The following is a 23026-nucleotide window of genomic DNA, read 5'->3' as shown; positions in this document are numbered from 1 at the left end:
GAACCTGCGATAGCAGTTTCACAGTTGGACACACCTATCAATTGTATTATTAATATCTTAGAGTAATAATGCGTGAACCTATAGAGAAGCCCTATCACTATGTTTCATAGAACGAAAGCGATGTTGGTTTGTTGCTTAGCAACAAATTGGTGGCCATTTTGTTTTATTTGACAACATAAACATAACGGTTCGATCGGATGCTTTTGTAGCTGTGCTTGGCTTTGTTTGTAAATAACTTAAATATTTACGTTATAATAAATAAAAATCAACTATGGTGAATTGCAGTATGTTTGGTTGCAGCAGTAGGAGCGTCAAAGGTTTTAAAGGAGACAGTTTTCACAGGTAATTGATTTTGAATATTTTCCCATGATTTACATTGATTTTTGGCATTTATTGTCCCATTGTGTATTATGTTGCTTAAAAACTTTCCTTATATCAACATATTTACTTCAGATACTATTTTTTCTCAATTTGGGAGATAAATTTGTGAATTCAAGTATGCTTACTGTTGATAATGACGGTTGATTACGGGCAATATGTCGGGGCCGCACTAGGCATCCATATAGAGTTTGAGTTTTTATCGAGTAGAGGTCGATTTAAATTTTACTCGAAAATAGCAATATTAACCATGAAATCTCATCATAAATGATGTGTCCAAATTTTAGGCCGCTACGACTCGCCATTTCGGAGATGTGACGGACAAACAAACAAACTCAACATAGGACTTTGGTGTCATGGAGTTGGGATTTATGTCTCAATAAATGTAACATAAAAAATAAACACACACATGTATTTTCAGTTTTATAAAATAAATATAGGCGAATTATATAAAAATAAATTGGAATAACCCTGCAATAATAAATATCCAGGTACATATTTAAAAGTATTTAGAATGCAAATTAATATCCATTTGGCAATTCTCGACCTGAGTACGGCCCATTGTTTTGCTGCGAACTGTAGCTAACTTAATACCCAATAGTCATAGAATGACATTCCTACATTTGGGCTGCTCTATAACTTGGCGCATTACTCTGAGATTAATATCAATTGTACCTACGTAGAAGTGAAGTCTCATTTAACTTGTTTAGTTACTTACTCAAAGAACACTATTTGCAAAGGCATTCAATGAAAATAAACAGAAAGTTTAATGATAAATGAATTTATGTTTTTGGAGGGTTGGACCAGGTAACACAACTAAGAAATTATTGGAATTAGTTGGAACAAAAATGCTGAATTTTATACATTTTAAATACACACGGATGTTAATTGTAATTACTAAGAAGAATAACACCTATCTCAAAACAAACCTATCCTGAATATTATTCGTCACTTTTCTCGTTTTGTAGATTGATTTCAATATAAAAATTACAGTTTTATTCAATTTAAAAATATTATGGAGACACAAATACAAAAAAAAATTGTTATTAGATAATATATTGTTTTAGTGACCCTGAAAGGGTTTTTTCTGTAAAAGGTTAGTAAAAAGAGAAATATAAATTATTGTCATCTACCACTAACATCACGCCATTTCTCCATAGATGTACGTAAAGAGAAGAAACAATGAAAATAAGTCCAGTGATCACGATAACAATTTCAGCCATATAGAAAAAAACCTTTTTTTATTCACTTTATTTCAATCGCCAGTTATTCATTGCCAAAGGTTTTCTTCAACAGGTTAACTAACTTTTTACAAAAGTTTCGCAAGACAAATAGTTCCTAGAGTTTTCTTAGGTCCATATTATATAATATGATATACAATTGAGGTAAAATTAAAGGACAATATTAATAATTTGTACAAAGGTTTATTTCACTCTGAAATAAAAATCAAATCTATTTTTACTACATAAATTACATGTATATGAGTTATTACACTTTCGAAGTATTTGACCATTGTATTTATGTACATAATTGTAAATATCCAAACTGGGTATTTTCGCTAGTGATTTGGTTCCATTTCAACAGATTGTTCATAATTTTTTTAAATAATATTCTGCCATGATAAGTCTAAAAGTCGTATCTGCTGAATTGCAAATTTTACAGGGCATTACTGTTTTACGGTTTGCCAATCGGAATTCTCGTAAAAAAAATAATTATTTTTACAAGAGAATATCTCATATTTGAAAAGCAGAAATGACTTGTTGGCTTGGCGTATTTATTATTAGTTTTCATCATTTTAATTAACATGGATGTTTTTGAACATAAAGCAGGAAAAAATATTTTTGAATTATACTGATTACAGAAATGCAATATAAGTTATGAATTTACTTTACCTCTAAAATATCAGTTAATTCACTTCACCTATAATATGATATATTAAGCTCAATTTACTGGCAATGCTAGTTTAAAAATCAAGATAAACAGATTTTCTCCTAATCTAAACTCTTTTTTTGGTGAAAATCTCAGACTCCAATCCTTAATCCGAGCAATTTTTTTTGTTCATTTTAGACTATAGTTGAAAAATTATGCACTTTGTAATATCTCAGTTGAGCGGCTCTACCTAAGTAAATTGAGAGTGATCAGTATATTGCTTTAGTATGGATGAGGACTCAGATTTGGTTCCCGACAATATCAGTTAACTTATTTTATTTAGATATTTTTCTCTATTATATCTAATAGACGGTCTGGACTGAGATGTAAGACATGATCTTATCTTCACATAGTCAATGATCAAGATTCTTCCAATTCTAGTGTCCCATCAGATGAGCGCAGACAAGAAAAAATCTACCAAAAATTTATTTTGTTAAACAACTTTTTATATAATTAAAAAGTAATGCAGTGTTTCCAACTGTTATAAACATTTGTCAGTCCAAATTTTAAAATTTATAGACATTTGAAAGTTACATATAGAAATAATAATTGAAACTAAATAAATTAAGTACTTGTAATATCATTCATCATCAGATGGAGCATAATGTTCATTATCAACTTCAATTCTTAAGGGGCTGGCACGAAACTCTGCTTTTTTACCGAGACGTGACCGGAGATCCGGATTATGAAATCCGGGTCTATTAGGGGTTTTAGTACTAATAGATTTTTTCAATGTATGCCTTAAATCTCTAGTTTCAGAATCCGAGTTGGGTTTAGAGCTTGTCTTTTTGTTTGAAATGTCTAATCTCGACCAAACATTAGTTTTAGAATGTTCTCGAGGAGGTGAACTAGAGGAGTTATCACTATCGGAATTAGTAGAGTTTCTTCTTCGGCCTATTCGAGATCGCAAATCATTATTACTCGTAGATTTGGTATTTGTTCTTGTTTCAGTGTCGACTGGATCACACGGGACTTCTGCCCCTTCGTTCTTCACTTCCACCATGATATTGTTTATATTCAGTTTATCCTCCCACTGCGAGGAGACAAGATCGTTACTGTTAATTGTTTTTTTCATTTTTTCTTGTTCATCGTCAGCGTGCATTCTCATACGGGGAACTTTCCTTTTGGTGGTCCACTCTTCATCACTGCTCTGCGATTCTTCCTCGTCACTTTGTGAACTATCCTCTATATCTATTACTTCTTGAGTTCTTTTACCCAATCTAGTTTTAACGTCGGTGCGCTCACTCCTGAAGGGCAAGGACAGTCTGCTGGCCAGAGGGGGGTTAATTCGCAAGGGACCGAGATTACCGATACGTTCTCTGACTCCGCCAAGTGGAGGGAGGACAGAATGACTGATTCTTGGATTGGGAACTCCAAACACTTCTTGAGAATCATTAATTCCCCATGTCTGACATAACTCTCCCCACGGGTTTTTATTCTTTTCTTCTTCTGAACTCAAATGATTTCTTTTCATCATTTTGATCTTATTTTTCATAGATTCAGATATAAGACCTGACTTAATATTTTCGCTATCTATGTTATCTTTATATTTTGAGGACATGACTTTTAATTTTTCTGTCCCGCTTGCTTTTTTATCACTTTTATTAGCGAATCGTAAGAATAAAAATTCGGCCTGAGGGTGAGGAGCGCCGGCTCTCCATTTCCCCGGAGGAATGGGAACTTTGATATCAGCTCCTTGTACAGCATCTCCTGGCTTCGTATTCCGACAATTATCTTCGTTCATGTTCATATCATCCTCGCTGTATAACAATATTTCCTTAGAATAAAACACCATGGCTTTTGCGGCAGAGATGTCATCTTTCCAAACAACATTACCTAAAAATAATTAGTTCCGAGTTAAAACAGATTTCAATTACTTGCGCAGACTTTTATATACTAGCTTGATAAATTGATTGATGCAAAGTTTCAGCTGGCCCCAGTTTAAATTTAGGGGTTTACAAACATGAGGCACGCCTGGAAATATGTACAATCATCAATATAAATAGTAATGATAAAAACACTTACAGCTACTTTCATCAATCCATTCTAAAAACAGTGGCTTGTGGGCAAAAAAATACTCGAAAATATCATTTGTTTTCATTTTGTGGGTGCCATATACGTGAATGGTATCCAGTCTCGCATGCCTTAGATCTTCCTGCGTGTTAATTGACAAACTTTCATATAGATCGGTTTTTTCTTTTTCCAGGATTTTTATGTCACTTTCTTTGTCAAACCCAAACCTATTTGCTCTTTCTTCCATTTTTGCCAAGTCTACATCGTCAAATATTGAACGATTAATACTATCATTTCCCTCCGTTTGAAAGGAATATTTTTTTACTGTATTATCTGTGTCGTTTTCCTTAAAGATAACAAATGGTTATATTAAGCGTAATTTTACAAAAATATATTAGATTAGTTCCAGAGAATACTTGTGTACATGTAGAAAAAAAAAAAAATCTAAAATACCTTTTTTATTTGCGCCGGACCATCGTCGGAATCACTATCGTTTATTTCACCCTCTTCGGATCCACTCAAAAGGCCTTTTGTATCAGTTATATCTAAATCGTCGTCATCATCAAATTCTGCCATTTCAATATCGGACATGACTGCTTTGAGCTAAAATGTCTAGGTTAAGAATATTTTAAAGACGAGCAATAACAACGCTTTTTTATCAATTCGCGTTTGTCAAATTTCTGAAACAATTTTTCAACAATCTTCATTTCCATAGATAAATCTGTCAGACTTTTAATTTCACATATCTTTTCTTCTTTTTCGTATTTTTGTGGCTTTTTTCACCGCGCTTTTGAGGTCTTCTAGCTAGTGTCGTGGGTGAGTGTTTTTTTAAATTTTTTACACATTTTAATTTTATTTTTTTAATTTATAAATTATATAACACAAAGTATTTTACAAGTACAATACGTTGAATTACATTCTCAAGAGTTACAACAACTCAATTCGGGGCACAAATAATATTAAAATTTAGAAAATAACACATATTGAGAACAACAAAGAAACAATGCAAGTTAAGCACCTTTATAACTAAATATAGCACAACAGTATATACGCCTAAAACCTTTTCTTACACAAGCAGAAAAAATATATATAAAAACGCTTTTGAGAATAAAATGTTTATGTTAGTTTGTTAATTTCTAACATTACACTATCTACAACACATTTACAACTTAATTGTTTTAGTCACAAGTTATTTACAAAAAAAATTGGTATAGGTTTATTGGAGCAGGACAGCAGAGTTATAATATTGATCAAATGTGGAATACAATATTGGAGAGGTCTGAAGGGTACCCAAGATAACAGTGGGCATTAAAAAAAAAGGGTTGCAGCTTCTTTTTTAAGCTGACATTATTATTAAACGCTTTATATACATGTACATTTAAGGGCGGCCATATTGCCTTAAAACAATTTCTTCCTACCTACTCAACTTCGCGCATGGCAGAATACCGGACATGGATTTTGAACAAGTGAGAACCAATGCAGTAGTGTCTAATGCGCAATCTAATAGTTCTACATTATCTCTGTCCATATATGGAACCTCTCTAGAGGTTGTCTCAAATTTGTTTAGAATCACTTTGAAGAACCAAAGTTTTTTGGTAATATTCGGTTTAAAATGGAAAAGATATTTACTCTTGGGAGGAGGTACCTAATATTCTTGCCATGTACGAAGTTGCTTCTTCATTATGATTCTCGTTAAGACGAGGAGATTGTACCTAATGGTAGGAAATTACTATAAGCAGAATTCCTAGAATGGACAATGGACCGCCTTCTTTGCTAACGCGTCCACCTTTTCGGTATCGGGAAAATCAAGATAACAGCGCTTTTATTAGATGCCTCCGATAACGAAAGTTTTTTTTATTTATCTTTGGATGAACAAAATAAAAATATGCTGCACTCACATTATTATTTGTTCAGTCTGGCTAAGTATACCATAGACGGCATAGACACAGATTTAAAACAAAAATGACAAATAGAATAATACGTTTTTGACGTTTTTTCGGCGTAAACAATCAAAATCACATTTTAAATGGATAAAATGACCGGCATGCACGATATTTCGGTAAATCATTTTAAAACAATTAAATTGTGCATTGAGCAATCGGACATTAACTTCATTATGTTTTTCTATATTTCAGTCTCGCATTTACCCGATATTAAGGGCGCCGTTGTACACAAGAGTGCATGAAATAACTCAACTTGTTGAGCAAATTCCTTTCAAAGATTTGCAAACAATATTCCCTCAAATAGTCGGAAGTATTTTTGGCAATGGTGGTTCATCTGAAGATTGGGGACTCCGAAGAATCACTGCCCAAAACAATGCTGATTTTGAACTTCTCTCTAATTTCTTACTTCCTTCAGGACCATTGTTCAGAATTTGTTATAAACTTATCAACGATCCTCAGCTGAAGTACGTCTTTCCTAGCCGCTTGCTACCTGTAAGTATTATAAATTAAGTTTAGTTTACCATACAAATAAATAAGCTTGTTACATTCCTTGCTAAAAAAAAAGAATTAATGGTATGCATGTTAAACATGGCTAGATTATATATAGCCTAGACAGTCACTGTTTTCTTTAACTTTCTTTTAGACTCTAATGTACTGCTCCATATACTTTTTTATATTTAATTTAAGTACATGTAATATATTGGGAGTACAAATTAGTCTGGTCCGGTTTTTTGTGGTCAAAAATATATTTATTTCAAAACAAAATGAATGAACAGATTAATCAAAGTATTGTCCATCGCTGGCTACTATTTTTCCCACCTCTCAGGCAAATGACGAATTCCATCTTGAAAAAATGTCTCATCTTATGAGGCAATCCAAGTTTGGAGCGAATTTTCGATTTCTGAAAAGTAAGTAACTGCCAAATCGTGCTGCATCTATCAGAACAACTACTAATCAGAAGGAGTAATGTCCGGCGAATACGGTGGATGCGGTAAAATATCCCACTTGAGCGTTTCCAAATATTTTTCTACGACTTGCGACAGGTCGAGCGTTATCATGCAGAAGATTTCTTCGCTTGTGTTTCGGCTGTTTTTCTCGTAATGCACGGTTCAAACGAATCAATTGTAGCCTATACTGATCGCCCGTAATGGAATCGCCAGGTTGTAGCTGCTCATAGTACACAACATCCTTTTGGTCGTAGAATATCTATTTCTCATCCCGTCACTGAAAACTTAATTTTATCCTGAAGATGGCTCCTGCAATGGTAGCCAAAACGTCGGAACAAAAAAGAAACAAATTGAGAATTTTGTTGCATCGCCTTTTTTCTAAATGGAAGTCTTATTTTTACCCTTTCTCTGGTATTGTGATCATGTTCATGTTGGCTTTGATATTTTTTTTTCAAAAATTCTGTTTTTTTTTAATTAATAATATTATACTCAAACATCACTGTATTGAAAAATATTCTTTGTTTATATTGTTAGTACTTTTAACATCAAATTTACACTTGTGTATTTGTTTTTTTTTTCTAAATCTACTCTATAATTTTGATTAGAGTACAAATATAGTGGACAGTACTTAATACGATTTTGATTCATTTGATTTGTTTGTCAAAATGTTATAAATACTATTAATTTTATCTTAAGTTATAGAAACCAGATTCACATGTTTATAATGTATGTTTACAGTTGGAACTATTTCAAATGTTGGAGAGTGGAAGAATGCCTCAGTTTTACTTAGACTTACTAAATGTGGATCCACACACAAGGCAAATCATCTCCTTAAATCTCAGTATCCTTTTGTATGAGCATATATTTTTCATTTAATTCACACTCCTAAAAAACGCATACCTTGTACAATCAAATAGATACGTTTGACATCGACATTTTACTAGACTCTGCAACATCGTTTAAAAATAATATTCTGAAAAAAAAAAGAATTTAAACTGTAATTATCCTCACTTATATATTTTTTATGATACTCTCACTCGCACACACATATATACACCCTCCCACCTACCCTCTCACTCACACACACACACACACACACACCCTGTTTTGACATACCTAGTAAAAAAATTAGGCTCTAATTGGAATGCATCTAAAATGTCATTTTATACCTAAGCATTATTCTCCCTACTTGTTGTTTGGATATATTTATTGTGTTGTATTCTGTTGCCTTCATGGAATATAAAAAAATACCTATTTAAAATAATGTATATTCATTGATATCGAAAGCAATGCATGTTTTCTTCTATTCCTTGATTTAAAATATTTGTTTATTTATAATAATAGTCTTTCTAGATTTAAACAATCACTGATAGACCAGATCTTGTCTTCAGATACAATGAAAGCATTCACCCCTTTCCCGAAACTGTTCATAAAGACTTGAGTCTTTCTTCAGTTTCGCATATCAATATAATTTTTTTAAAACTAATTAAGCAAAAATTTAATATTTCTTTACAATCAAACCGCGGAAATAACAAAACAAAGAAACTTTAAAAGCTTTCATTGTACTCCTCATTGCAATATTGCCAATTTATGATCAATCAAATACACATGGTCAGCACAATCACCTTTTTCTAATTTCCCAGTATGATAGTGAAGGAATACAGTGTTAGTTCCAAATTGAGACCGCGGCCGCACGCTCCAGATCCCGCCTCCGAAAGGAAGAAGAACGTAGTAATACAAACAAATCAAACAACGACACAAAACCCAAATACATATAGGAAACATTAGAATAATTTTCCCTATACAACATGCACTCAAGCAACAGAAGAAAAACAATACGTCTCTATACCAAATTACAGAGGAACATCAAATTATCAAGACACTACTGGCAAAATCCTAACACAGATCCTAACATGATCCCTATCGAACTCAGGCGAAATTACTTCTCGTCATAATACTGAATTCCTCACAAAAACCATTATTATTGTCTTGAGATAGTAATTATTATTACATTTTTGTCCTATCTTTAATTTTCTTTAACTGTATTTTATTTTATTTATTTATTTTAATTTGGCAGACCAGACATGATCCAGAGAAATCTATTACCTAAGTGTGTATGTAGTAGATAAAGTATTTGTTATTTTTGTTAATAATCTATAATTATTATTTCGATTGTACCTATATATATTATAAATAAATGTATTAACCAGTTTTAAATATACTAAATAAGTCCGTAAATAAATAAATAATAATGTTTATTTAGTACAATAAAAAGTTAACAATCCATTATAATTTTTTGGATTTTCTCTGGAATTCATCATTTTGTTTTAAGACAGAAATTTCTCACGCGAGAATAAATTATTTACCAACATACTAATAATAGTTCAAACCGACGGCTTATGAATAACAAACTTATAATAATATACCTTCATACTTATTAATATGTTTAACCATTTTCCACAATGCTTTCTTCCAAATGCCAATGCATGATTATTATTTTTCTTTTTATTTTATCACGCCACATAGAGGGCATCTCAGCCTGAGCCTAAAAATGGACTCACTCTTTTCTCTTCAATTCATAATTTCTTCTACATAGTGTCTACCATGTCCCAATGACTATGACACTTGCCTTGCCCATGGGGGGTTCCTAGTTCGATTCCTGGTAAGATCACTATATTTAAATATGAGATATCTCAAAGCTGGGTATTCTGTGCTACTGTTTTCACCACTGTGATTAGGCCTCAATTATAAGTTTACACGATATTTCACAATTTTCCATATACCATTTCTGCTTGGAGTGATGTTATAAATAAAAAAACTTCAAAGTAGAAAGAATAAATCGATAATTTACTTAACGTGTTTTATTCAGATCCATTTGATTATTACATATTCCACTTTGCTGCATACATGCACAATGCCCCGAGTTCCACAGGAGCCTGGGACAGTTGGAATACAGTGTACTATAGCCTGTGCTGCGAATACTTGATACATTTCCTCCCGTCGGACCCCAACATTCCTGTGATGCCTCACATTGCTTACTTTACTGGCAAGACTCCAGCTGTGTCGCCCATGCAAACTGCTAATCGGTGAGTGTTCACTAATGGTATTATTGTAACATTCTGTTTTTTGGGAAGACATCAACTGTACTTTATTTTCTATCATAAAATAAATCAACCGTTTTGCCCTACAACTAATCCTTAGTAAATAAACGCAAAAATGATACACAGTAAACACAATATTATATTTGAGTCATAGAGTTACAAAATCCGCTCTGAAGGCTTCTTCTGGTTTTAAGAAAATCGTAAAAAACTTTTTTTTCAATGTTCGTCCAAAGCAAGTTACGCAACCAACCGTATGACATGAATGAATTTATTGAAGATACTAGTATTTTTAGTATCATCGCAATTACATTTTTTACGCTATGACTTTTCTCAAATCAACTACGGAGTGTACAATTAAATAATATTTTACTTAGGCACTCTCAGTTCTCTTCCCTGCTGGTGCACCAGGAGTCTCCGGGAGTATGTTCCGGGTCTAGCAGCTCCTCGCAGCTGCATCCTCGTGGAGAAGTATGGCGCTCTGAGACTGTCCTGCAAGTCTTTATTGACATCTGGCTCAGTCAGTCCTCAAACCAAACTGTCGACTCGCAAACTCAGTCCACACTCGTAAATTCTGTATGTATCATTAAATTGATTACTATCCAATGTCTTCATTCTAGTATTTTGTCATTATTTGTGATTCAAATAAACAGACCCACCAGTGAAATAATGAAGTAGTTTTTTGTAGTTAAATTATGTAGAAAAAATCTGTTTATCAATTGAATAAGACCAAATTTTTCAACTGTTTTTTTTTTAACCTTTGGGGGGCTGTTATCAAGATCACATCCATCGTGACAGAAACCATACTTTTGTGTATCCTTGCTGCGTATTATGTCGTCAGTGAAAGTTTTTAATTAGTAACAGAGCGTGAATTGCATATGAGATTGAAAAAAGGTTTAAAAACAACATTTTAATATTGTTTTTATAATTATTTTTAAAACTTTTTTCTCCTCCCTTGGACAATTTACGCTTTGTCCCTTAGAGCATTAAAATTTTTCCCTGACGATATATTTTTACACATTTTATTATACAGGGTTTAAAGAACACAAGGGTGAAGAATATAGTTCTATGCGTGAAATAGAACCAGACCCTGGATGGGTTTTTTCGACTCGATGGCTGCACTTGGTTATAAATCCTGAATAAGAAAATGGAGTGGAGATAAGTCACTTCATTGTGTAGTAGTTTGATTCCTGGCAGGGTGGATGTGAAATACTGATTTTAAATGATCTTTTAACAGCAATATTTCATTATTCCTGGAATGGCATTTGAAGCGTAAGACTGATCACCTTACCTTCATGCAACAGATGATTGAAATATGCTGCATTTGGTTTACTAATGCAGTGCCCCATGCACCACTGGCTGCGGAAGGGGAAGGATGATGATGACGATTGGGTATTAACAAAACAACTTTATTTTTAGCGATAATATCAACAAATACAAAAAAAAGAATGTAACCAAAATATAAAAGGTAAAATTATTTACAAATATATTAAATAATAATAAATACATGTTATAAGATGTGTGTTGTGAACGTTTGTCTTTAATAAATATATTTGTTTGTGATAATTGGAAGAGCACATATCCGGGCAGTGAGCAGGTCCGTATCGCGCGCTCGCTCATCAAGCAGTGCCACGCCTTCTCCCTATCAGGACCCGCGGACCCCACCAGCCTGGGGGAACTGCGGAGGGCAGCCGGGGCTCTGCTCGGCCCCCGTGCACTGCCGCACATCCGCCGCCTTATGTGCTCATGGCCGCTCGACGCCTCTTTCCGCCTCGTCCTGGAGCTCTGGTTCAGCTTCATCCAGCCGTGGAGGTACGCCAGTCTCAAGGACGACAAGGCTGAGTAAGTATTTTTAATTAATTTTATTTATTAAATCCGCCAAACCAAACGACACCAAAGTCTTGGACTTTTGCTGCTGCATTTGGTTTACAAATGCAGTGCTCTATTTACCACTGGCCGATGGGGAATGATGATGATTAGAACACATACGTTCATTTAAAGCAATAATCAACTTAACATTTTTTATGATAGAATCATCGGTAAAATATTTACCTTTGAATTTACTCGAAACAAAAAAATACCTACTCTCTTTATTTTTTTTACTAATTATGTTGTTACGTGCAACATGAAATTTGATTTTGTTTTTTTTATTTACCTGTAATAGTTTTTACATTAACTTTTCTCTTACTGTCCTAAAAACACCCGCGCATTACGGTGCTGTGTAGTCACTACACATTAAAAAAATAAGTGATTTAAAAAGGGAAAAATTGTATATTTATAGGTAATGGCTTTAATCAACCATAATTTAATTCAAAGATTATAATATTTCAAATCTAACTGCTGAAAACATAAAAAAACCATTGGGTATCGCTAACTAATCGGACGAAACGTGCACCCGCGCCAACAACCTGAGGCTACTAAGTAGCTAGTACTCGACTATGTGACTGGCTGCGACAGGCGTAAATTCTTTACTCTTTTCTTCATACGCAACAATGCGAAACATTTGTATACTGAGAGTATAATTTATCTTCGATTTCCGATAAAATGCTTTTTTTGTGCCTAATCAGTACTTATTATTTAATAACAAATTATTTCAGTCGATACGTAAATGTGTAATGGAGAAATACTGAAAATCTAAACCCAATATTTATAAAGATATTATAGTTATTAGACACAATGTGTACTAGCAAAAAAAAAAACATAGTTATTAACATGCATAATATATTAAAATAAAGCCATTTAACCAGTGTTCTCATGTTCTTATCTATTATAAGAATTATTAACACATTAGTTTAATAATAAAGAACGAAACACAAACAATAACAAAATAGGGGTAGTAAAAAACTCTGAAAGAAATATATATAACACATAAAACAATAACTTAAACTCACCCTTTACAAACTACTCCACATAATACTGTTTTAATGAGGAAGTTCAGTGGTTTTTTTCAAATTTTTTATTTGTTTATTAGACTGTTAAACTAAGTCAATTTTTTTTTTTAATTTTTACATATCGTATTATCGGTGCTACGATTTTTTAAAGTTTTGTATCTCTAAAATAACTCCGCGTGTGACGTCAGAGGTTCATTTCCGCTTATTCTCATTCAGTTCTTCCCATTGGTCCAGAGGCGTAGTCGCCTGCTAGTGCAGACCGGAAATCTTCCATAGCTCTCAGATCATAGGTTGATTCACATGAACCAGTGACGTCATTTAAAGTAGTGCGTTTTTATCAAAATATTTTTTATTATTTTTTCTGTACATTTTCAAGAAACTTTGCCGTACAATTTAATGCTGTAATTTTTACCCCGCGTAAGAAAACATTTTTTGTATCCAATTTCTGGGCTGAAGTTCCTCATTGGTGCATCACAGTACAATGAATTTTTATGAAAATTCAGTTCACACAGCCTGTTTTTTTGCTATTTTACAATCATTATTATCATTTCCTTATCCGCACCTGATGTTGCATAGGGCACTAAAATTGTACATGTTCATGTGCCAATCCGGGGTTATTAAATGTGTAAAAAAAATGTTTTTAAATAATTATTTCATATTGATATCATCAGAAATCACCTTTTAAGAGGTTGCAATATTTTAAAGATTAAGAAACTGTGGTCTTATCTTATTATTTTGTAATGTAATTTATTTCTGCTGGATGTCCCAAAAACAATTACAGTAAATAAAGGACACCGAGCTTAAGAAAGAGACTGCTAGCCTAATCGGCTTCTTAGAGCATCGTCTTTGTCATTCATACAGATACCGGACTCGTGCGACAGATATGAAACTTTACAAAGTCAGCCATCTCTTTCTTAAGCCTGGTGTACTTTATTTACTTCTGGGTACTGTATGTATTGTGTTAGTTACAAGATAGCTATAAAACTTTTTTGTAACCGTACAGATTGGGGCAAGTGGCAAGATTTATATTGCTGATAATAATATTATACTTGATTTAATAAATCATGAATATAAACATTAGTAACTGTTGATTTTGTTCATTTTTTATATCTGCATTACCAAAATATATTTTTATTTTCAGACAACAAGAAAGGTTAGATTCATCAACTGAAGAAGTGACACGGCCAAATATGATAGACTCTTCCTTTCTACCATTCATGTCAGAGAATTTACTCGCTTATACTGAAATATTTCAGTTGATTGTGCCGAGATTTCTGCGATTGGATCTTACAGCCTACAAAAATGCCATAATGCTATTTCGATTAACAAAGGTAACAAGATAAAAATTATATGTCATTTAAAAAAAGTTATTATTGTATAATAGGGAAATATCACATACTACGAATACCGATAAAAATATATGAAATGGATGCAGAAAAATTAATAATATTTTCAAAATCAATATGGATATTGTGGAGAAATGTTTTCATACATAACTTTAAAAAATAAATTATAATAAAATATGTCCCTAGATAATTGTGATGTCAAGATTTGTGATGATGTTCTGAAAAAAATTTAATCGTTACAAAATTCAAATTAACATGAATCGTGACGTATTAGGGGCGTGGCCAATGCAATGACCGTTTTTGCGGGAATTCAAAGCTATTAATTTAAAAATATTTTTTATGCCACTAATTAGAAAAAATATTTTTTTTTTACTCAACAGTATTTCTTAGACCCTTATTACTTTAAAATTGTCTTAAAACAACCTGATCATTCCCTATTGTTATGTTTTGATGGCTTTGTTCATCTTGCTACGCAATAGTAACTAAATATCATAATTTATACCCTGGCCACTTCTATACTGCCGGTGTCCAGAATTGGAATTACAGATTATCTATGGTTGACTTCAAGTGACATTTCTGACGCAATTTTCATACCTACTGAAATATTTTCTGCTATTTCTCTTATTTATCCATTCAGTAATTATAAAAACGATTGTAAGTGCTTTTAGATAAATAATCCTGTCAGTATATAAGCTTTTCAGGTCCAGAAAACAAATAAGAAACCAACCATGTATTTCAAACCAAAACAGATCGTATCTGCATCGGAGAAAGAGTTGCCATCTGTACGAAATAGAAAGTTCTTATTTTATTGTCATTTTATTATAATAAAAAACTGATTATAATCAATATAATAAATATTAGTTGTATAAATCATATTAATTAATAATACTGTTTCTACTGAGCGAAAAGTAAATCAACAGCTACAACCTCAATGAAAATAAAAACACATGGGAAAAAAAATGATGTCACAAATACAGTTTTTGATGATTTTAATTTATGCGTTTTATCCACAGCCCCCCCAGGATTTTTAGCTTTTTACAAAACTTCAATTACCACTTTGTGAAATACGTTTTGACTTAATGGAAACCATGAATCGCTTGAAGAGATGGGAAACTCCATACTGAAATATTTGTTTGATAAATAATGTTTTAAGCATTGACATATTAATACACGTAGACATACCCTGAGCCCTCAAAAATGATGACACTTATCATCATCATTCCATGTCCGCTCCCTAATTGGAGTATATGGTTTTCATAAAGAGCCTCCATGCATCTCTATCGACTGCTATCTCGTGTGCATCCTCACAAGTCAGGTTCGCGTTCCGTAGTTCTTACATAAACTGCCAACGAACAGTTATCAGTGGACGTCGAGGACGTCGAAAACCTGATGCCTTATAAAGTAGGCAAGCGTGGTTAAGGTTAAAGATGACGCTTAACTCATGCCTAATGCGTATTCAGTCATTCTTTGACCGCCAGCCTCGTGTGACGTTTAGCATCTAAACCGAAATGCCTGCTTGTGTCGTGAAAGTGTATAAAAACCTTTTGGATAAACATTGTAAAACGGGTTGTGTAACTTTTCATTGGTAAATATTTTTCCATGAGTGATTATCAAAAAAGCTTAAAACAATTCTAATTCACAAATAAATATTATTTTTTGCAAACGTCCCACTACACTTTGCGGCGCAATTGCGAGCTCTTCTTAGTTACAGGGCTGCACTGATAGGAATATGTTTTGAAAATATAATTTTTCATTCCCAAAATACAATGAAAAGAAAGAAATGGGTTGAAATTATAAGGAATTTAAGGAAAGAATCTGGGATCCACCAAAAACGAATGCTGATCGTTAACGTTAAAATACAAACTTTTTTATATACTAAAAATAAGTATCCTCCAATTTTTGGATACGCATTATTGTTGAATGCAGCCCTGGTATGAATAAACCAACTTGGTAACTATGGATAATATTTTTTATCCTGATATTATGAAAATTAAATTAGATTTAATAAATATGGAAGAGGGTTTTTTATTTAAATTAAACATTTAATACTGCATATTAGTATTAGTATTGAAATATTTGGACTTTTTCATATATGTATTGTAAAATGTATAAACCGGTTTGTAAGTATTACAGTGGTCACGTCAATATGTATCAATTTAGATATTTGTACATTATGCCAAAAAAACTGTCAATTCTATCTTAATTTTTGTCCATATTAAGCAAATTTTAGATCCCGAAAAGTTAGGTATTTTTATTTATATTGCAACACCTTGGGCGACTGAAATATAAAAGTTACCACTATATAAAATAGCATAAAGATAAAAAAACTCTTATTTTATTCTTATCTATGCCAAATTTTTTTTTCTTTCTGATTTTAGGTTTTCTCCCAAACAAATCTTGTGCCGATACTCACTGACATAGAGAAGTCTTTAGCACTAGAAGGTGAACCTATGCTAGCCAATAACAACACTTATCTAGCTCAGTACTCGTCTCTTGCTCACTCGTTCTTGCAAGCGAGTAATCCTGGCTTACTGGACATATCATCAAATACCATAGATAACAGGTACAAATATGTCATTGTTTTTATAAATTTTCATAATCATTTTTCTGCCTGCACCCGATGGTGTACATTTGTACTCTAATCATTTGCCATATCAAGAAGTATCGGGACATGATCCGGTGTTAGATTATCCCGATTTAATATTATTATTATTATTAATAATTAGAAGTAGGTAAGTTATGATTATTAAATAATATGTTTGTATTATTAAATAATACGCAACTAGGATATCTTACATAAGATATATTTTCACTGAATTTACAAATGGCAAGAATAATTTATGTACAATCAAGAGCTTTAGAGATTGTCACATGTTACTTCAGAGGCTGTCAGAGGTGTGGAAAAAATAATGATTTTTTCTTGTGTTCTTTTTTTATAATGTTTTTGACATTGCCCTCCGTTGTTCAGGCATTACAGAAGAATAGATATCAATCAATTCAGAGACTTTTAAATATTGAGTCCAAAAATACCTTTTTAGATTAACATTTCATGTGATGAAAGCTTTTAATTAAGCATTATTTTTCTTCAGTTTTAGTGGCATCCACCAAATGCCTCATTTACCAACTCAGTCCTTCAAGGCTGGTCCAGGTCCCGTGTCGGGGTATATGGAGCCCGGCGCTGCGCCCTATCGGCCCCTGTTCCTTGGGGCCTTCCGCCCGATGGCCAGAGACCTCATGCTCCATGCCCAACAGGCACACGCTCAAGTCACCAGCAACATACAAGCTTGTCAGGAGAGATTAAAAGCTCAGAGGAAGGGTAAGCAGTGAAATATAGTGTTCTTCGTACACCTCACGGAACTGTTGATGAATGTGGACTGGTTTATTCGCATTAAGAAAAATAATTACAGACCTTACAGATTTTTTTTCGGCATTCCAACAAATACCATAAAGCGTACACAACAGTCAGCGAACTCATAATGGTTTCATTTTCTCAATAGGTCAGGGTAAGTTCCACTCATGTGCGAAACTACGATGGTAAGGAATACAAATTGAACTCACTTTCTGGATTTACCTCATACATATTTACTCCTATACAATAATCTTTATTAAAGAAAAATAATCACGTAAATAAAATATCATTTTACAAAAAAAAAAACTTTAAATACTGTTTTTTTTTTCGTTGTAACAAAATAAATGAAAATAGGAACTCATCTTTAAAATACTGTAATATTTTTTTAATGTATTTTTCTAATTAAAGAAGTAGTATTTGTGTTCTTGTAATATTTTGTACTACATACCTATGTATATTGCAGTACAGTCGAATTTGGTTATTACGAGGAAGATGGGACCGACTGAATTTCCCCCTTGTAAGCATTACTCGTTATACAAGAGAAAAGTTTTTTTTTAATCCAATCGCCATTGCATATTGTCACTAAGTAAACAAATAATATATGTATTGTTTATTCTGATAATTTAAAAAATTAAACTATTAAGAAAAATTATAATAAATGCTTACAAACATACTACTTTTGAAATTTAAAATGAAGATAAATAAACATTTTTATTTTTCCACATTACATATTTACACTGTGGATAAGAAGATTTTTTTTACACACCTCACCATTTTTCACGCCTCATTCTATATCACAAATAATGCCCACTTTTTCACAGGTCTACATATTTCTAACATAGACTAACCCTAATGAAAGACACTTAAACAAAAAGGTCAATTACACTGCACCTGCTTTGAATTTAGGTTAAGACAATAATTTATGCTTATTAGTTGTTTACCTGTTTCTATTCTTCATTCGCATGGCACACACGGTGGCGCGCGGACCGCGGCACCATTATTACGACATAGTTTTGTATATAAATTGTATTTGTTTATAAATTACCTTAAATCAAAACTATTACTCAATGGGAAAAAGGAAAAAAGAGGAAAGAGGAAAAAGGAAAAAGGAAAGGATGATGTGTCAAAAAAGCCAAAACTATGTCGTAATAATGGTGCCGCAGTCCGCGCGCCACCGTGTGTGCCACGCGAATGAAGAATAGAAACAGGTAAACAACTAATAAGCATAAATTATGAGCACAGTTTTCGATATTCCAGTGTTTCTGTAATTGTTTTGTATAACAGAGATCTGGAAATTTGTGGAAACATCGCAGACATTTCATCTGCTGTCAATCTGCGGTCTCCGCGAACAGTTTTGTTGATTTTTTGCACCAACTCATCGGTCATAATTGAAGGTCTTCCACTCCTTTGCTCGTCATGAATATTCGTTCTTCCTTCATTAAACTCACGACACCACTTAAATACGTTTGTTCGGTGGTTCATAGCACCTTCAGTTTTGATCTATGCAAAAATTTCAGTTTGAGTTTTTCCTTCCGCGAGAAGGAACCTTATGACAGCGCGCACCTCGCACTTGGCGGGATTTATTATTGATATCTTTCACAGAAACGAACACTACAAGGCAAGTTTTGGTATTAACGAGGGTCGCCGGTGCTCGCTGTGTTCAGGAGATGCCCCACTACCAGTGTTCCCAACTTTTGGAAAAAAAAAATTCGCAGCACGAGAGCCAAACAGTACTCTTAATTTATGGATATAATGCCTCGTATTTATGAGTTTCTTTTTATAGGTTTCTTTGGAGCAATTACATATTGGCTAATGGGAGACTCAGAGTCTGGCGATGAAGTACCTTTGGAGGAATTACTTAAAGTTCCGGGATATCTGAATGCTTCTGTCACCCAACTAGCTTCTTTGTTTTCGGTAATCTATGTTATGCTCTCATAGTAATAATCTTTGAATGTATTCAATCATAATATCAAAATTTATATGAATGATTTTTTTTGCAGTTGGATCTGTCTTCTGCGAATAATGTCCAGTCATTTAGGAATTCATCTAACTCTTCAGATTCCCTTTATGGAAATTCCAATCAAGTTACTAGAAGGAATGTTGCAAAATACAATCTAACACTTTCGCCCAAAGATGTAAATACTTTTTTTTTCACATTATAATATAGACTTTGAAAATTTGCTTTTATTGCTAACGTAAAATTAGTTTTTTTAAATTATGTCAAATTTTACAATGGAAATTACATATTTTAAACAAATTGTTACGATCAAATAACAATAAAAGTATGTAAGATACTTTGGTACTCGCAAAGTTTTGCTTTTGACCTTATAAAGCTCAGCCGAAATCTAGTGAGGTTTATCACTAGAGCCCGCCCAGGGCACTGCAGATTGAACAAACTCCTTGCTAGAATTAACCTTTCCGAAACTTCTAGATGTAGGTTCTGCAGTGCAGATGAGGAAACACCTATACACATTCTATGTGAATGTGATGCTTTACATCATAAAAGGAGCCTCATCATCGGGGGACCACTGGTTAAACCTGAGGATATTAAAGAGCTCGCCCCCTACCTAATAGCCCGATACTTTACGGATCTGGGCTTGGAGGGGGAGATTTAGCGAAATGTAAACTCTCGTCTTCCTTCAGTAGTCAGACCCTTTATAGACCTGGGCTTGGAGGGTGAGAACTATTCACGGGGACCCGTCACAATAGATCTTCACAGGTCGCAGCGACGTCATGAGGTTGCATAGCACTGACCCCTACCTCCAACAATAAGAATAGGAATGCATTATGTATGTTCACATAATGACAGGCTTACTTTGCTATTAATATGCAAATGTATACATATGTACATTTCAACCCACAAAGGAATACAGTTAAAGAGAAAAACAACAAAAATGTGAACACGACTTGTATATCATTTTATTTAAGAGTTGAAATTATTTAGTTACATTTCATCTTTTTTGTATTTTTTATATTTTATTATTTACATATAATATACAGGTAACCTTTAGTTGATCGCGACCCCGCCGAGTGCAGATTTATTAGTAAGCGATATTTTTTACAATGTAGTGACATTAGAAAAGAAACTAAAAATAATAAAAAATGGTGGTAAAATTGCAGTTGTAGGTAGGGATTTCAAATTGCTTGAGTATACAGTGCGATCAATTGAAAAAAGCGGGGAAAATTGTTTTGAAAGCAAGCAATGGTCGGTTTGATCGGTTTAAATAATGATCAAACTTGCACTGCCTTCAAATGATTGGCGAATCGGCCAGTGCAGACATAGAATCAGCTGAAAAATATCTAAATTCGTTGCAACAGAGAGGCAAAACATTTTTGAAAAGGAAATATAGGAGTCTAGGCATTTACAGGGCTTATGACCTGTCATTGACTGGTTTAAGTGGCCACTTTACACACTGTGTAACATTCATCATTCTGCCTATGTTTTAACATCCACCTTTCCTCAACTCTTCCATCTGTTGACTTTTGTAAAGTAAAAGAGCTGAGAGCTCTATCATGGGGGTGAGATTCATCCGGCTGAACCAATTCACCTACTAGGTAACGCCTGAAAACAATTTTCCAATTTTTATACCTCTTCTTTTACCATTAAATTATATTTAGATCTAAATAACTCCCTAGGGAGGAAATCCATCGAATCCGCAAACATTTGGACATACTTAAAACATTGTTGAAAAATATTCATTAGTGATTCGTGAAAAATCGTTGATCGTGAAATTTTGCTTATCGCGGCCATGCCCAAAACGTATCCCTCGCAATCAACAGGGGTGACCTGTACATATTTTTTTATTACAGAACTTCCAAGCCAATTTATATGGCTTGTCGGTTGAAGATCCTTTTCATTAAAACATATGATTACACGATTTGTATAATAATTATTACTATGTACTAACTTGACTATAAGGAGCGAGAAATCATGTTTTAAGGATAATTTTTAGGGAAATAAAAAAAGAAAAAAAATGGTTTCACAATATTGCAATTATAAGATTAAAAAATATATATGTGTATATTATACGTAATAAATAAATGAAAATATAAATATTTTTTTACTAAAGGATATAAATTGAACTTAAAGGAAAGCAATAGAAGTTAATACATACCTATCCATACATTTACTAAATTATTTATTTCATTGACAGGCCAGAGAACGAGAGAAAAATCTTAAGTACATGGGAAATCCGGATGTTCAACCGGTGAGATCGTACGAAAATGGATTTTTAGTTAATTTATTCAACCAAATTACGTCAAGAATCAATGAAGTGGTAATTATAATTTTATATTTAAATGCAACTAAATCAAACCAATTTAAGAACTACTTAAAATAATGCTGCCATAGGGTGAAATGCATCTTTAATATGTACATTTTTGTTATTGTTACACGTCAGTAACTTTAGTTCATACTATGAAGTTTATAGGAATTGTTTATGTAATTTAAAAAAATGTTTTTTAGTATTGCCAAGACATGAAAGTCCTTTGGAGTAGAGAAGATTATGTTGGCGTGCTAAGTAAAGAAGTCCTCGAACCACCGTGTCAGATTCGCAAGTTCTGTAAAAGTGGACCAAACTATGGAGCTTTGATCACAGAAACCTTACCTCCACGTCTCTGCCTGCGACCCCTAGCTTCCTATTCTTACATCTTTTGGTTTTCAATATTTTGCCTTATATCCTACCTAATAGGCTATGGAATTCCGCTCTTTGTCTCCCTATGTGTTACCTTGTGGATAGTTATGGTTATATTCAAAGGTACCATTCATTTCTTGACCGGTTCTAGAAGTGATTCAGGTGCGAGGGTAGAGATACATGCTGTGAATACTCCTAATAATTCCTTCGATAATACTGATGACAGTTTTAGGTTTATTAATCGAGAACGAAGTACATAATAATTACTTTTGTTTTTCAATATGTATGAATATTTTTATAATGTTAAAACTATTGAATATATAATGTCATTTCTGTTTCTTAATAATTTATTGTTTTGTATCAAAATTCTTATAATAATGTAATATTTTTGTTTTGTTCCTTATTTTTATATCCATTTAAAATTTATACATAATTTTACTTCTGTAGTTTTATTTGGTCGAATACCTTTATTTGATTTTGAGTATACATATTTATATT

At 33.0% G+C, this 23026-nt stretch overlaps 2 protein-coding genes across 2 annotated transcripts; one reads left to right on the top strand and one right to left on the bottom strand.

Moving 5' to 3' along the window:
* Positions 1–1785: 1785 nt before the first annotated feature.
* On the bottom strand, positions 1786–5046 carry LOC148273542 (uncharacterized). Its single transcript, XM_088238557.1, has 3 exons — positions 4774–5046; positions 4333–4666; positions 1786–4143 (listed from the first exon to the last, which is right to left on the bottom strand). The coding sequence occupies exons 1-3, from the start codon at positions 4909–4911 to the stop codon at positions 2888–2890; spliced, it is 1728 nt and encodes a 575-aa protein (XP_088094683.1). The 5' UTR covers positions 4912–5046; the 3' UTR covers positions 1786–2887.
* Positions 5047–6239: 1193 nt separating this feature from the next.
* Positions 6240–22964, top strand: LOC148273541 (sphingomyelin phosphodiesterase 4). Its single transcript, XM_088238553.1, has 13 exons — positions 6240–6379; positions 6456–6755; positions 7949–8051; positions 10080–10296; positions 10686–10884; positions 11882–12150; positions 14341–14530; positions 16924–17108; positions 17635–17861; positions 19678–19808; positions 19895–20029; positions 22049–22171; positions 22360–22964. Exons 1-13 carry the CDS (start codon positions 6347–6349, stop codon positions 22786–22788), a joined length of 2541 nt encoding a protein of 846 aa, XP_088094679.1. The 5' UTR covers positions 6240–6346; the 3' UTR covers positions 22789–22964.
* The last annotated feature ends 62 nt before the right edge of the window (positions 22965–23026 follow it).

The sequence above is a fragment of the Micrasema longulum genome, unplaced genomic scaffold, assembly GCF_059751315.1.
Source record: "Micrasema longulum isolate JH-2025_06_02 unplaced genomic scaffold, ASM5975131v1 h1tg001917l, whole genome shotgun sequence".
Classification (NCBI taxonomy): Eukaryota; Metazoa; Arthropoda; class Insecta; order Trichoptera; family Brachycentridae; genus Micrasema; species Micrasema longulum.
Note: the sequence above shows the minus strand (reverse complement) of the source record. Positions and strands in the feature narration are given on the sequence as shown.

Coding starts and splice junctions, on each gene's coding strand:
- LOC148273542 (XM_088238557.1), bottom strand. CDS start 4,911: ATGTCCGATATTGAAATGGCAGAATTTGATGATGACGACGATTTAGAT. Junction 4,667..4,773: donor GTCCGGCGCAAATAAAAAAG/GTATTTTAGATT, acceptor GTTATCTTTAAG/GAAAACGACACAGATAATAC. Junction 4,144..4,332: donor ATGGATTGATGAAAGTAGCT/GTAAGTGTTTTT, acceptor AATTATTTTTAG/GTAATGTTGTTTGGAAAGAT.
- LOC148273541 (XM_088238553.1), top strand. CDS start 6,347: ATGGATAAAATGACCGGCATGCACGATATTTCG. Junction 14,531..16,923: donor TGCTATTTCGATTAACAAAG/GTAACAAGATAA, acceptor TTCTGATTTTAG/GTTTTCTCCCAAACAAATCT. Junction 17,862..19,677: donor ATTAAAAGCTCAGAGGAAGG/GTAAGCAGTGAA, acceptor TTCTTTTTATAG/GTTTCTTTGGAGCAATTACA.